This window comes from Ursus americanus, chromosome 26, assembly GCF_024610735.1.
Source record: "Ursus americanus isolate L20-20 chromosome 26, mUrsAme1.1.p, whole genome shotgun sequence".
NCBI classification, from domain to species: Eukaryota; Metazoa; Chordata; class Mammalia; order Carnivora; family Ursidae; genus Ursus; species Ursus americanus.
The window spans coordinates 5,297,710-5,314,185 of record NC_142152.1 but is presented as its reverse complement, the minus strand read 5'-3'; the positions used below and the strand labels follow the sequence as shown (position 1 = coordinate 5,314,185).

General features: G+C 36.7%; 1 protein-coding gene across 2 annotated transcripts in view; it reads left to right on the top strand.

The window, feature by feature from the left end:
- The window catches only part of STYX (serine/threonine/tyrosine interacting protein), a 44,124-nt gene that overhangs the window by 21,100 nt on the left and 6,548 nt on the right, over window positions 1–16,476 (top strand). The window contains exons 5-10 of one of the 2 annotated variants that reach the window (XM_045810409.2): window positions 2,801–2,861; window positions 3,285–3,321; window positions 3,722–3,761; window positions 3,853–3,903; window positions 5,604–5,676; window positions 14,863–14,956. In XM_045810409.2, coding sequence (XP_045666365.1) covers window positions 2,801–2,861; window positions 3,285–3,321; window positions 3,722–3,761; window positions 3,853–3,903; window positions 5,604–5,676; window positions 14,863–14,956 — 356 coding nt within the window. The remainder of the gene's footprint in view (window positions 1–2,800; window positions 2,862–3,284; window positions 3,322–3,721; window positions 3,762–3,852; window positions 3,904–5,603; window positions 5,677–14,862; window positions 14,957–16,476) is intronic. The other variant, XM_045810410.2, reaches the window with a different exon arrangement.

Genomic DNA, 16,476 nt, shown 5'->3' with positions numbered 1-16,476 from the left:
TGTCTCTCAAATAAAAAATAACCTTTAAAAAAAATATATATAATAGGCATATATTCTTGTACATGCATAGAAAATTTCTAGGCTAAAAGACCAGAAATCTGACAGTGGTTGCTTCTGTGACAGGAAGTTCAGGGTCTGGGATGCTAGAGGGGCCCATTTTTTATTGCAAATTTTTTTTTTTTTTTTAAGATTTTATTTGACAGAGAGACAGCCAGCCAGATAGGGAACACAAGCAGGGGGAGTGGGAGCGGAAGAAGCAGGCTTCCAGCGGAAGAGCCTGATGTGGGGCTTGATCCCATAACGCCGGGATCACGCCCTGAGCCGAAGGCAGACGCTTAACGACTGCACTACCCAGGCGCCCCTGCAAATATTTTTATACTGTTAGAATTTTTTTACCATGTGTACACATTTTTCAGTTAATAAAAATTTATTTTAAAAAAAGGAATGTCTATATTCTAAATTAAAATAGATTGAATTTTTTTCTAATTGTAAAAGAAATTGTTGGTCTTGGGGTACCTGGGTGGCTCAGTTAAGTGTCTGCCTTTGGCTCATGTCATGATCCCAGGGTCCTAGGATCGAGCCCCACATTGGGCTCCCTGCTCAGTGGGGAGTCTGCTTCTCCCTTTCCCTCTGCCCTTCCCCACTACTCCTTCTCTCTTTCTCTCAGATAAACAAATAAAATTTAAAAAAAAAATCCGTGTTCTTTATAGATACTTTGGAAAATACAGAATGGTGCCAAGAAGACTATAAAATCATCCATAATTCTACAACCCAGAGGAAACACTTTATTTTTTAAATATTTATTTATTTATTTATTTATTTATTTATTTATTTATTTATTTATTTATTTTTAAGATTTTATTTGTTTTTTGAGAGAGAGACAGCCAGCGGGAGAGGGAACACAAGCAGGGGGAGTGGGAGAGGAAGAAGCAGGCTCCCAGCAGAGGAGCCTGATGTGGGGCTCGATCCCAGAACGCCGGGATCACTCCCTGAGCCGAAGGCAGATTAACGACTGAGCCACCCAGGCGCCCCAGAGGAAACACTTTAGTTAGCATTTTGGCATATTCCTTCTAAATCTTAACTCTGTTATATATATATGTATTATGTCTACATACATATAGAATTACATATATTAATAAGAAAATGCCAGGATATTTTAAAAAGCCATGCTATACATTTCTAATTTGTCTAGAGTTTTTGTTTTTAGTACCAAAGTATTCTGGGTACAGCTTCTTTATCCTAATGGAAGAACCCTTTCTCCTTGCATTTGAAATACTGGTTTATAGATTGATAGTTCTGCTCATAGTTTTGTTTTTGTTTTTTAAATATTTTATTTTTAAGTAATCTCTCCATGCAATGTGGGGCTCAAACTCACAACCCTGAGATCCATAGCTGTATCTCTATGGATTGAGCCACCCAGACGCCCGTCTGCTAATAGTTTGTTTTGGGGGGTTTTTTTTTTTTTTTTTTTAAATTTTTTTTTGAAGATTTTATTTATTTATTTGACAGAGAGAGAGACAGCCAGCGAGAGAGGGAACACAAGCAGGCGGAGTGGGAGAGGAAGAAGCAGGCTCATAGCGGAGGAGCCTGACGTGGGGCTCGATCCCATAACGCCGGGATCACGCCCTGAGCCGAAGGCAGACGCTTAACCGCTGTGCCACCCAGGCGCCCCTGTTTTTTTGTTTTTAAAAGTAGTTTTACTTTTTTACTTTACTTTTACTTTAAAAGTAGTTCAAGCGGGGCTTGAACTCATAACCTGAGATCGAGATCTGAGCTGAGATCAAGAGTCATAGGCTTAACCAACTGAGCCTCTCAGGCACCCCGACTGCTAATAGTTTTTAACATTCAAAATGACAAGCAGTAAAATATTTTAGATTGACTCTGAATTAACTTTTTTTTTCTGAAGCAGTGTTTTATGTAGTTAAGTCTACACAATCGCTTCAGGATACAGTCATTGTCTGAATCCTTTTGGATTTTACATTGGTTTATTCTTAGATACTGAGTTTCAGCTTTTATGTGATAAATTCTGAATTTATTGAAGTTGTTACCACCTAAATGATTGTTTTACTACTAAAATGATCACTAAAGAACTGTCATTTTTAAGGCAATATTGACTTTAAAAATTAATTTTGTAACTCAATTACTATAGTTGTATCAATAAACAGATGGTCTAGGATAGGTTAGAAAGGGAAGGTTTTCATGAAATATAGAGTAAGCCTAGCATATTAATAATGTCTTATTATCATAGTGTTTTCCAAAGTGTAAAATTATAGGACAGATGGTCTCTTGGTTGATTTTTGCTCTACTGAAGGTCAGTTCAAGCAATGAATGTTTGACTCATTGCTCCGTTGGTCTTCTATTTTGATTACCTTTTTCTCTTTCAGACTTTGGGCTTCCTCTGAATTGTCCCCTGTAGCATTGTGAGGAGGGGTCAGAGGGCCACTCAAAGAAGAATCTTCTAATTCATGGGGAAGTTAGTAGAAATAGAAGAATAACAATAAAAAATACAGACACTTTTTGTCTTTATATTCTACGTCTAGGAAAGTTTTCTTCCTTCTTGTGATTTTTCAGTTTTAACCAGATAGATTTTTTTAATACAAAAATACCAGAAATGTTAACTTATTATTTAAGGCTCTAAATGCTGTGCAGTTGAACAATATAAAATCTATGACCCAGTTCTTGGGAGTATGATACTTTGAAAGTTGTATTGCATTATTTTCATGGTTGTCAAGAAATTTTGGTTTTTTATACATAGAGTTTTATCTGAAAGTGTGCTTATCACAGAATATTCTATTTTCAGATATTTAGTCTTGGATATTGCAGATAATCCAGTTGAAAATATAATACGTTATTTTCCCATGGTAAGTATCAGATGCTTTAATATCATTTAAATTTTATGATTTGACTTCTTAATTATGGTTCTAAAACTTAATAATAATGAAACTAATTCCTTTCTATGCTACTTTTACTTTGTTATGACTGAAAATTGTGGGATTATATTTTGAAGAATATTTATTCCTTTAAAAACCTTTTTATGATCTCCAAATATCTGAGAAATCACACTTCGAATTTATTAAATTCAAATTAAATTCTAGCTCCTGTATAATTTTTAAAATTTGTAATAGGTACATTTGTAGCATTTTGGAAGTTCTTGAATTAAGGCAATTGTTATTAATATAAATCAGGTAATTTTTTAAATGTATTTTGTTTTACTCTATGTATACGTATTTTATGCTTGTATTAATCCACATGTTTTATTAAAATACACTGTCTTTCGCCTTCAGACTAAAGAATTTATTGATGGAAGCTTACAAACTGGAGGTAAATAATATTTTCTTTACTTAATATTTATTTTTAGGGGATTATGTGTTACAGTTAATGTTTTAGTTAACATTTGTCTTAAATGCAGGATATGGAAGTTGCAATTGTATGTAATAGACTATTCCCAAGTTCGTATTTTCCCAGTTCCTTGTTTCATTTGGATATGCTTTTTTAAATATCCCTGTATAACTATTTTCAAATTTTGGGCCAGCTTTAAATCCCTTTAATTTCAAAGTATTAATTGTAAAGAATGAAATTTAATAAATATCCAAGTGGTATGTATAAAATATAATATGTTTAAGAAAAGATTTATCTTCCTATGGTATAGTACGTGGTATCAATATATTTTAGTTGCTGAATAGATGTTTTTTTGTCAGAATAACTATTTCTTGTTTTTCAGGAAAAGTTCTTGTCCATGGAAATGCAGGAATCTCCAGGAGGTATGAAGTTAGAGATTATCTTTCTTTCTGTAGCATTTAATTAATGAGCTGTGTTTTCTATTTTTTTCTAAAATTTTTTCCCCCTCTTCAGTGCTGCCTTTGTTATTGCATACATTATGGAAACATTTGGAATGAAATACAGGTAAGAAAGTACTCTGAAACCTAGCCACAATTTAAATTTTCAGTAAAATGAAGCTTAATGGAAACAGTTTGGGAGTTTGAAGTTGATATCCTGATTTTGTCATCTATTCAGGTTGATTAGGCAGGCTCTTGTATCTCATGGCTAGTCTCTTATCCTTTAAAGCTTGTCTACCTTGTATAGATCTACTTAGGCTAATATTTTGTGGTTTTAGGGAGCTAATGCTAAATGTTGTTAAGAAGCCAAGGTAGTTATAGTTGGGAATAATTATGGAAAACTAATTATATACTGCTAGAGAATTGTTTAGCCCGAGTTTAAAAACTCTTAAACACAGATGTTATTGCTTCCCTTGCTTAAAAGGCTAATTTATTACGTTTTCCTTTAATAGTAGTTGGATGAAAAATTACTAGAAATTGTTTCAGCTTCTTTTCACAATTCAGTGTAGTCTTTCTTAACCAGAATCAACTTTTCCAAGCATACTGCCTAAATAAAAAAGAGCCCCAAAACAAAATCCTGGCCAAAGAACAGTTTTTCCTTTTTTAGTGTGTCTTGTACAAGTTAGAAGTCTTGTAATCATTGACAACTCCTTGTCTTTCACTCCCTGTCTCCCCAACTTACCCATTACCAAATCCTGTCTCTTTTATGTCCTAAAATGTACCTTGAATCTCTCTCTTTATCTTTCTCTTCTTCATCATTTAATCCCCTAATCCAAGCTCCAGTCATCTCTCTCTTGGACTCTAACAATGGTAGTGTTCTTAGTGGTTTCATGTATTCTTTCTTTTTCCAGTTTGTTTTTTTCCCCCACGCTACAGTTGAAATGGTCTTTTCAAAAGAGAAATCTGATCAAATAATCACCTTACCCCAAAAAGCTCTCAGAAGTTTCTGATCCTTAATAATTCTTATCATGGCCAGTGAAACTTTGCATGGTATGCCTGTGTCAGCCTGTCCATCATTATACCATGTTCCCTGTTAAACTCTCTTCCTTTGAGCTGTGTTCAGCATTGGAACCACAGTCCTGACACACAGGAGACATTCAAATGCTTGTTTAGTTGGTTTGATATACTTTAAGTTTAAATTTTGATGGAAAGTTTACTTAAAAGTATCAGTTGTTAATATTACTTGAATACAAATGCTTTATTTAATGCTTGTTAGACTGTTTTATATATTCTCTTTCTTATTTGGTGTCTTGACAGTAGTAATATTAATAGTGGGAATAACTTCTATATATTGGGTCTTTGCTCTGTGCTAAGTGCTATTCTAGGCTCTTTATCTCATTTAAGCCTCACAACATAAGGAAGTAGATATACTTCTCCTTGTTTAAACAACTATAAAATTTTGAGCACGTACTATGTAATAGATGCTATACAAGGTGCTTTACATTTACTATCGCTCATCTTCACAATAGCCCTCAAAAATAGGAGTTATTATAAACCCCAATTTACAGACAAGAAAAATAAAGCTTAGAAAGTTGAGCAGCTTCCCTTAGAACATGAGCTGATAAACAGGGGATGGTGATCTTTCATCTGCCCATGCTGTTAATTTTTCCACTACAGCTTGCTACCTCTGTAGCACAAGTTTTATGATTATGATTTCCTGTTTAGGTAAATTTTTGGATAAGTTCCTATTTTAGGTAGATACTGAAAGAATTGAGATTAATTTATGAAATAAGACCATCACCTTAGTTCTCTTTTTTTTGTTTTCAGAGATGCATTTGCTTATGTTCAAGAAAGAAGATTTTGTATTAATCCTAATGCTGGATTTGTCCATCAACTTCAGGTAATTTCTGTCTTCTTCCTTTTCAAAATAGAAAGTAGGATAATTAAAATCTTATATCTATGTAATTTAAATTTTATTTATTTATTTATTTATTTTTATTTTTAATTTTTTTAAAGATTTTATTTATTTATTCGACAGAGATAGAGACAGCCAGCGAGAGAGGGAACACAGCAGGGGGAGTGGGAGAGGAAGAAGCAGGCTCATAGCGGAGGAGCCTGATGTGGGGCTCGATCCCATAACGCCGGGATCACGCCCTGAGCCGAAGGCAGACGCTTAACCGCTGTGCCACCCAGGCGCCCCTATTTATTTTTTTAAAGATTTTATGTATTTGAGAAAGAGTAAGAGAGAGCATGAGTGGGGGTTGGAGAGGAGGGATGGAGATTCCTTGCTCTGGAATCAGGGCCTCGATTCCAGGGCCCTGAGATTATGACCTGAGCTGTAGGCAGATGCTTAACAGACTGAGCCACTCAGGCACCCCTAGAAGTTACTTTAAATACTGAAAAATTTCCATAATCTAATTTGATTGATTTCATTATTATTTTTTTAAGTTTATTTTAAGTAATCTCTACACCTAACATGGGCCTCAGATTCACGACCCTGAGATCAAGAGTCGCACGCTCCTCCAACTGAGCCAGCCAAGTACCTCCTAATTTGTATTTTTATTCGAGTTTACATTTCTAGTTAAACATATTTTCAGTTTTGTTTTTTAAGTATTTTCTTAAAAACTGCCATTACTGTGAAAAAAGTGTTAAAGGCACATTGCTAAACGTAAGATAAAATAATTGATGTTAGAGGAGTCCGGGATGGCAGAGGAGTAGGGGACCCTAGTTTCATCTGGTCCCAGGAATTCAGCTAGATAGCTATCAAATCATTCTGAACACCTGCGAACTCAACAGCAGATCTAAGAAGAATAGCTGCAACTCTACAAATAGAAAAACAACCACTTTCTGCAAGGTAGGAGGTGCAGAGAAGTGAATCCGAGGCCATATATGGGAAGATAAACTGAGGGGGGGGAGGGATCCTCTCTAAGCCAGCTTTGGAAAAGTGATATAGCAGCAGAGTGCAAAATCAGAACTTTTAAGAAGTCTGCTCAGTGGAGGTAGGGGACATCCCATCCTGAAAGGCACTCAAGGTGGCTAAGTGGGGATGGAACCCTAGGTGGGACAGTGTGGTCTCAGTCACAGGAAGACTGGGGGTGCCTGAGTGTGGCAGAGTTCCCAGGCATTTGAGCGGGGAAGCTGGCTGCAAACAGTGAGCTCAGGAGTGGGCTCTCAGCCGGGGGTTGCCATAAACCACAAACGGCAGCACAGTTGGGTGACTGCTTTCTGAGCAAGGGCCCAACAAGTGGCAGAACTGGCGAGACACCCCTTCCTTTCCTGAGAGGAGTGGCACAATAGCGTGCCACAGGAGTCTGTAGGGTTTGGATGCTAGAAACAGGTCTTGGTCTGAGACAGAAATGCTCAGTCACAGGCTGGGTGAACATGGAGTGCAGACAGAGACCAGGGAGACAGAAATGATTGATGCTTTTCTCTGAGAGCTCATTGAGGAGTAGGGCCCTGAGCTTTCAGCTCTGGGGCCAGAGGTTGGGAGAAACCCAAAAAACTCCACCCCAAAATTGCTAGAACTCACGCAGGAATTCAGCAAAGTGGCAGGATGTAAAATCAATGCACAGAAATCAGTTAACATTTCTATACACTAACAATGAGACAGAAGAAGAAATTAAGGAGTCGATCCCATTTACAATTGTACCCAAAACTATGAGATACCTAGGAATAAACCTAACCAAAGAGGCAAAGAATCTGTACTCAGAAAACTTACAGAACACTCGTGAAAGAAATTGAGGAAGACACAAAGAAATGGAAAAACGTTCCATGCTCATGGATTGGGAGAACAAATTGTTAAAGTGTCTGTGCTACCTAGAGCAATCTACACATTCAGTGCAATCCCATTTTTTATAACATCAACTTTTTTCACAGAGCTGGAACAAATAATCCTAAAATTTGTATGGAACCAGAAAAGACCCCAAATAGCCAAAAGAATGTTGAAAAAGAAAACCAAAGCTGGTGGCATCACAATTCCAGACTTCAAGCTCTATTACAAAGTTGTAGTCATCAAGACGGTATGGTATTGGCACCAAAGCAGACACACAGATCAATGGAAAAGACCAGAGAACCTGGAAATGGCCCCTCAACTCTATGGTCAACTAATCTTCAACAAAGCAGGAAAGAATATCCAATGGAAAAAGTCTGTTCAACAAATAGTTTTGGGAAAATTGGACGGCCACATGCAGAATGAAATTGGACCATTTCCTTACACCATACACAAAAATAGACAAAATGGATGAAAGACCTAAATGTGAGACAAGAGTCCATCAAAATCCTAGAGCAACCTCTTCAACCTCGGCCACAGCAACTTCTTGCTAGATACATCTTGAAAGGCAAGGGAAACAAAAGCAAAAATGAGCTATTGGGACTTCATCAAGATAAAAAGATTTTGCACAGCGAAGGAAAGAGTTGACAAAACCAAAGACAACAGACAGAATGGGAGAAGATATTTGCAAATGACATACCAGATAAAGGACTAGTGTCCAAAATCTATAAAGAACTTATCAAACTCAACATGCAAAGAACAAATAATCCAATCAAGAAATGGGAAGAAGACATGAACAGGTGTCTCTTGTCTCCTAGAAGACATCCAAATGGCCAACAGACCCATGAAAAAATGCTCAATATCACTCAGCATCAGGGAAATACAAATCAGAACCACAATGAGATACTGCCTCACGCCAGTCAGAATGTTTAAAATTTACAAGTCAGGAAACAACAGATGTTGGTGAGGATGTGGAGAAAGGGGAACCCTCCTACACTGTTCGTGGGAATGCAAGCTGGTGCAGCCTCTCTGGAAAGCAGTATGGAGGTTCCTCAAAAAGTTGAAAATAGAGCTACCCTACAACCTAGCAATGCACTACTGGGTATTTGCCCCAAAGATACAAATGTAGTGATCCGAAGGGGCACCTGCACCCCAGTGTTTTTAACAGCAGTGTCCACAGTAGCCAAACTATGGAAAAAGCCAGATGTCCCCTCCCCCCCACAGGAATATTACACAGCCATCAAGAAATTGAAATCTTGCCAGTTGCGACAATGTGGATGGAACTAGAAGGTATTATGCTAAGTGAAATAAATCAGGGAAAGACAATTATCATATGATCTCACTGATATGTGGAATTTAAACAACAAAACAGAGGATCATAGGGAAAGAGAGGGAAAAATAAAGCAAGATGAAATAAGAGAGGGAGACAAACCATAAGAGATCTTAATCATAGAAACAAACTGAGGTTTGCTGGGGTGGGGTGGAAGGGATGAAGTAACTGGGTGATGGACATTAAGGAGGGCATGTGATGTAATGAGCGCTGGGTATTATATAAGACTTAGGAATCACTAACCTCTACCTCTTAAACCAATAATACATTATATGTTAATTAATTTAATTTAAATTAAATTTTAAAAATTAAAAATGAAAATGAATAAAATAACATAGACATTTCTTCAAATTTTTTCTTTTTTGATTACAGATAATTATATGCTATTTCTATGCTTTATCTTTACCATGTTTCAGATTCTAAAGATTTTTATTTGAGAGACTGAGAGTGAGAGCAAGAGAGAGCACAAGCAGGGGGGAGGGGTAGAGGGAGAGAGAGGTAGACTCCCCACTGAGCAGGGAGCCTGATATGGGGCTCAATCCCAGGACCCCAAGATCATGCCTCCCAGGCACCCCATCCATGTTTCAAATTTTGTTGGTGCCTGGAAGATGCACTCAAAAGACAGTAAGATAAACCTGTGAAGTATCTGATTAAACTAGTTTATTTAATTTTTCCCAAGAAGGAAAATCAGAGATTGAAGAATGTCCTCTGGCTGACTAATTCTGTCCAGTTATGCAGGAATAAATCTCACATTGAGACATTAGGAGCATTACAAAATGGATTTTCTGAGGGGCATCTGGGTGATTGAGTTGGTTAAGTGTCTGCCTTTGGCTCAGGTCATGATCTTGGGGTCCTGTGATTGAGCCCTGCCTCAGCGAGGAGTCTGCTTCTTCCTCTCCCTCTGCGCACCCCCATCTCCCCTGCCACCCGCTGCTCGTGCTCTCTCTCTCTCTCAAATAAATAAAATATTGAAAAAAAAAATTAAAGTAGACTGTCTCAGTTACCAAACTTAAATTTTACTTTTTTTTCCATTCATTTAAAACAAACAGTGGTATTTCTTACTTTAGCATGTTTATGTAAAATGTTTACTTTTATCTTTTTTAATTGCATTATAAAATACAAAACTAAGTTTCTTTGCCTTTTAATCCTGTTGCGTAAAAGCATTGTCTTTTCAAATTTACTTTTGTATTTGAAAAAGTAGTATACACTCATGTTAAAAAAATTCAGCAATATATATGCAAGTCTAACTGCATAATGTTTTTATATGCATATGTACATATGTATATATGCATCACAACTTCATATGATTCCTTATACATAAATCTTTTAGATTGTTTCTAGCCTTTCGTGATTATAAACAATATTGGGAGAAGTATACGGGTAGGTACGTCTTTGTTTACATCTGCAAATATACCTGTGCAATATATATATAATGTGGAATTGCCAGGTCAGAGGCATTTGAAATTTGATGTTACAAAATAGTCTTTAAAAAGGCTGAAATAATGTAAACCACCAGGAAACAAGGAGTACCTGTTTCCTAGTAGTTCCCGTTCAATACCAGTAGCCAAAAGTATTAGATTTTCGGATCATTGCCATCATGGTGGTAAAAGTGGCAACTCCTGTGGTTTGCCCATTCTTCTATCAGATTGTTGGTCTTTTTACTCTTTGTAAGAGCTCTTTGTATATTAAGTAATCTGTCTTTGGCCAACTGATTTAAAATGCCATTTTTATTATATACCAAATTTGATCTATACTTAGGTCTGTTTCTGGCAAGTTCTTAAAATTTACTTTTTGGTGTGAACTTTGCTGGAAAGAGCCCTATATTTTTTAAGTTACTACTATGTTCAGGGGCGCCTCGGTGGCTCAGTCATTAAGCGTCTGCCTTCGGCTCAGGGTGTGATCTCAGCATTCTGGGATCAAGCCCCACATCAGGCTCTTCCTCTAGGAGCCTGCTTCTTCCTCTCCCACTCCCCCTGCTTGAGTTCTCTCTCTCACTGGCTGCCTGTCTTTGTCAAATAAATAAATAAAATCTTTAAAAAAAAAAAGTTACTATTATGTTCACAGTTCAAAAAGAATTGACACCTTTACATTTTTAGTTTTCCTAAGAATATATTCCATTTATTCAAATCAATTTTTATTTCCTTTAGTGTTTTAAAGTTTTCTTTGTGTAAAACATATGTATTTCTTTTGAAATTTACAGTGTCCTGTATTCAACACAGTATACTCAGCACTGTAGGGAGACTCTTATTACAAGAAGTTATTTCTCCTCCACTTAAAAGCCAGAGGCCTTACGTATAATGGCTTATAAATCCCTACATATGTAGTCCCTTACTAATCTCCTACTATCCCATTTGCTTACTATGTATGTTCTAGTCACACCGACCTTCTCATAATTACTTGAAAATACTATGCATGTTCTCATCTCAAGGGACTTGCTCATCTCTTCACGCCCAGAATGCTTTCCCCCAAATATCTGCATGGCTTGTTTCCTTAATTTTCTTTTGAGTACATTATAACAGTTGCTTTCTAACAGGTATACTCTACCCTTACCCCCAAATCCCTGCAAGTCAAAAGAAAATGTTAGTTTGGACCAAAATGGTAGTAGGGGCAGAGGTGAGAAGAGATCACATTTTGTATTTATATGACTGTTAGATGACAGGATTTGCTGATGGATTGAATGTGAAGAGAGATTAGGATGGATCTAAGCCTTAATGGAAGATATGGAAGAAATTGCATGAGAAGGTTTGAAGGGAGTAAAACCGAGTTCAGTTTTGGTCACGTCATGGTTGAGAGGGCTGTTGGACAATAGGCAGTTATATAAGTCCAGAGTTCCTGGGAAAGAACCCTGAATCTGAGGAGTATCAGCATATAGATGCTATTGAAAGCCCTGAGGCTAGATGAGATCACTAGGGGAGTGCAGATAGAGAAGAATTTCCAAACAGATCGTAATGCACTCCAACAAGTAGAGGGTGGGGAGGGAGGAATTAGAAGAAGAGATTGAAAAGAATGGCCAATGAGATAGGAAAAAAAAATCAGGGTGGCTTGTTGTTTGGGAAGTCAAGTGAAGAAAGTGTTTGAAGAAGTAGGGAATGGGGCCGCCTGGTTGGCTCATCTGGTTAAGCATCTGGCTCTTGATTTTGGCTCAGATCATGATCTCATGTATTATGAGATCGAGCCCTACGTCAGGCTCTGCACTCCGTGGAGGATCTGCTTGAGATTCTCTCCCTCTCCCCCACCCAAAATAAATACATAAATCTTAAAAAGAAAAAAAGTGGAGAATGATTCACTGTATCAAAAGCTGATAATAGGTTAAATAATGTAAGGGCTGAGAATTGACATTAGGTTAGGAACATGAGGTCATTGGTGTCCTTGATAAACAGGTTGTGTGGAAGGGGGAGGATAAACATAATTGGCTCAGAGTTCAAGAGAAATTGGGAAGAGAGGAATGTAAACAGCAAGTATAGATAATTCTAGGAATTATACTTTGAAGGGGAAAACAGAAATGTCAGTAGCTAGAGGGGAAACTAGGGTTATTAAGGAGGATTTTGTTTGTTTTCTAAAATGATAGGAAATTTAGCATATTTGCAGTTTGGAACAATTGAGGAGCAAAGAGAAAATTGATATTATGCCAGAATTGGATAGTATGGTCTATTCTCTTTGTTGATTCTGTTATATTCATTCATTATTTCTTTGGTTTTATTTTTTTCTCCCATTGAGCTCTGATTGTTGGTATGTCATCTCTTTCATTGTTAACGTTTCTTTCATGAGTCCTTCTATTTCTTCTTTGAACTCATTTCAGAAATGCCATTCTTATTGGGCGCCTGGATGGCTCAGCCAGTTAAGCGTCTGCCTTTGGCTCAGGTCATGATCCCAGGGTCCTGGGAACGAGTCCCGCATCAGGCTCTCTCAAATAAAATCTTTAAAAAAAAAAAAAGTGCCATACTCATTGATTTCATGGAGAATTAATCATTTTCATGCGTTTTATGGTGTGATTTTGACCCTGTGTTCTTATGTGGCTTTTGGTTATAAAGTTTTCCCCTTGACATCATACGCTAAAACCTACAGTGGTTCCTTTTTTGATTATTGGTCATCTTTGAACTGGAAGTATTCTTAGAACAGCTATTTGCCCAACAATAAAATTGTGGGAGAGGAACCTGGGTAGTGCTTGGGGAGGGCAGAAAGCTTAAATTTTCCCACTTGTTTTGGAAGTCTTCTCACTAACACTTTTCTCTGGTGGTTTAACTCAATGAGTAAGAAGCAGAGCCTCTTATATGTCACAGGGTTTTCTCGTTTGTATTGATAAACACAGCATGCACATTAAAAGAACCCAGGGGAACCGCACCTAAACCAATTAAATGACAATCACTGGGGGTGGGACTTGAGCATATGTGTATTTTTTAAAAAATTTTAAAAATTTTTTAATTATTTTTTTGATGTAAAGTTCGATGATTCATTAGTTGCGTATAACACACAGTGCACCATGCAATATGTGCCCTCCTTACTACCCATCACCAGCCTACCCCATTCCCCCACCCCACTCCCCTCTGAAGCCCTCAGTTTGTTTCCCAGAGTCCACAGTCTCTCATGCTTCATTCCCTCTTCTGATTACCCCCCTCAGGTGATCCTCAGGTATAGCCAGGCTTGAGAATTACTGGTTTAGTTTTTATTTTTAGCTAAGATCAGATACTTGGCTACATACAACCCTGTTTCTCTTCCACCTTACTATACATGTACCCTGCTTCTTGCAAAAATGGCATGTGTGCGCATTCACATTTTCCGTAATATGCCCTACCTCTACCCACAGCCCACTCATATTTCCCATAATACTGTGCAAGCGCTTGTTAGTTTTATCTTAGATCCACCACCTTTTTTTGGAGCACTTTGAAGTGTACCCTAATTTCTGCAATCAGGCATCTTGGGTGCCTAGCTTGGTCTGGTTCCATTTGAAAATAAATTTTTTATTGTGAAATATAATACACATACATAAAATGCATAAAATGTAAATAAACATCCATGTAACCACCATCAGGTCAAGAAATTGAACATATGCCAGGATCCCAAAAGCCCTTGTATTACCCTTCCTAATCAAACACTCTCCTTTTGTAAAGGTAACCACTGTTCTGACCAATTTGTAATCATTTCTTTTCATTCTCATATTCAGGGTTTTGGATGTTTCCTACTTTCATCAAATAAAGATGAAAGTTTGCTTTCAGAAAGGGGAGAGGGACAGAAATGCCTTTTATTCTTCCATCTTTGGAAATAGAGGACTATTAAGTTTAAGGAATTAGAAAACCAAATATATATTTGAATCCATTAAATGCTTTATTACTCTCATTTTAAAAATATTTTACAGCTGTGTAACATTTTATCTTTACTGAACTTTATTTCATTTTATTCTTACAATTATTTTATGAGATTGCCTGTTGGGATTTTTGGGGTGTGTGTGTGTGTTTTAACAGAGGTAATTAAATATCATATAGCTAACATCCCAGTGGCAGAGAACAGATACTGCCTGACTGGCAGTTCATTTATGATACCCTAGTGCAAGCTGTTAACCTGACTTGATTTATAGTTTCTTCAGTAAATGTGAAAGTATGAGATAGAAATTTAATTTGATTTTTTTAAGAGATAGGAATTTTAAACTTGCATTTCTCATTTTTAAAAATATTTATTTATTTATTTATTTGAGAGAAAGAGGAGTGAGTGGGGAGAGTGGCAGAGGGGAAGGAGAGGTACAAGCAGACTCTGTACTGACAAAAGCAGGGCTCCATCCCACAACCCTGAGATCATGACTTGAGCTGAAACCAAGAGTCAGGCCGCTTAATGGAATGAGCCACCCAGGCGCTCCTAAACTTGCATTTCTCTTACAACAGTATGGTACCAGATATTTCAGTATAAAGTGAGAATACCAATAATGTACACATTAATCACTCTTTTGGGTACCCAAGAATTTAAATGTATATTCAAGTTAATTAAATCTTTTTTAGGAATATGAAGCCATCTACCTAGCAAAATTAACAATACAAATGATGTCACCACTCCAGATAGAAAGGTCATTATCTGTTCATTCTGGACCCACAGGTAAGGATTTTTGTCATTTTGAAGAAGGTTGGGGAGAAAGATGATAGTATGAAAGCATCTTTTGCTCTTTACAAGTTATGTTTAGAAAACTTTGGGTAGACTATTAAGATAACTGCAAATTAATTTTATAACAAATACATGTTTATTATATTAAGCTTCTGCTATGTGTACACTACTGTACCTGGTTAATAGAACTAGTTAGCTGGAAGATCAAACTTCTCCTTGGTTTAGTTTAAGTCTTTAAGTAGTATAACTGCTGTAAAGATTAAAATAATAAGAGGGATCTGGAGAAGGGGCTCTAAGTACACTCAGGTGATCTTAATAAAAATAAAAGGTGGTTCATAAATAAAAGCATGTTTCAAGTTAGTAGGGTGACTAATGTGAGCTACCCGTTTTTCTCTTGTCATCAGTATTTCAATCCCTTCTCTGTTTCTTCCTTATTTCAGAGTACCCCCTCCCCTGTTTTCAAAGTTAACGATCCAGGCATGATCTCAAGATCTTTTAACGTCTATTTTCCTTTTCGAAGACCTTGCTACCCTTGTTTATCTCTTTTCTTTTTTACTCTTATTCTATTTAAGGTCTATATTGGCCTCCTATCCAAACTCTTACTTGGTCTGTTCTATACATTGTGGCCAGATTTATTTTCATAAAAGATAGTTCTGATGTATTTTTCCTGTACAAAATCCTTCATTGGTTTAATTCCTACAGAAGAAAACAGAGTGTCATAGTATAAGTAAGGTGCTTCTGATCTTGGTATCTCTCCATGTTCCTCTTCATATAGACACTCCAGAACTACTAATGGTTTCATTTGTGTCTTTTCTCCACCAAGAATGCATAACATTCAGTGTCTCTACCCTTAAAAACTTAGTTTACATATTATGTCTTCAAGAGAATGACGATTGACTTAATCTTCCTCCAATCCCTAGTTACTTGAAACTCCTGTGGAGCTTTATTTGTACCCCCTCACTTTCTGCTTTGCATTATTTAGGTCTCCTACCTCTTTTAAAATGCAAGTACAGTACTTCATCTGAAATTCAGCCGTAGCATCTGTATTTAGCTTTATGGCTAGCATATTTTCTGCTTTATTCCATTGTCTTGATACTATATTTATATCCTTATTTTATTAATCTTACAGTGAGAAGTTAGTTTCATGTTAGAATCCACTCTTCAAACATTATTACCATGATTTAGCACAACCTTTTGGGCATAACTTTAAGCCTGTGCCATTATTAGGCAGATAACACAGCAGATCCTTTACCAGTTTAATTGTTCCCCTAAAGTTTTCCTCCACTGAGACTAAAATTTCTTGATTATAACTATTGGTCATATAGTGATAGCTTTGATTCTATGTGAGAAATTACTGTACTAGCAGACTCTGATGTAAAGAGTAGATAAAATCTCTTCTTTATCTGCTGCATGCCATCTTTTCTTCCAGATCTAGACTTCTTGATAATAAAAACACAGCTTCAGTGGAAAAATATTTTCAGCAGTGTCTATGAAAGCAAAAAGATAATTATATC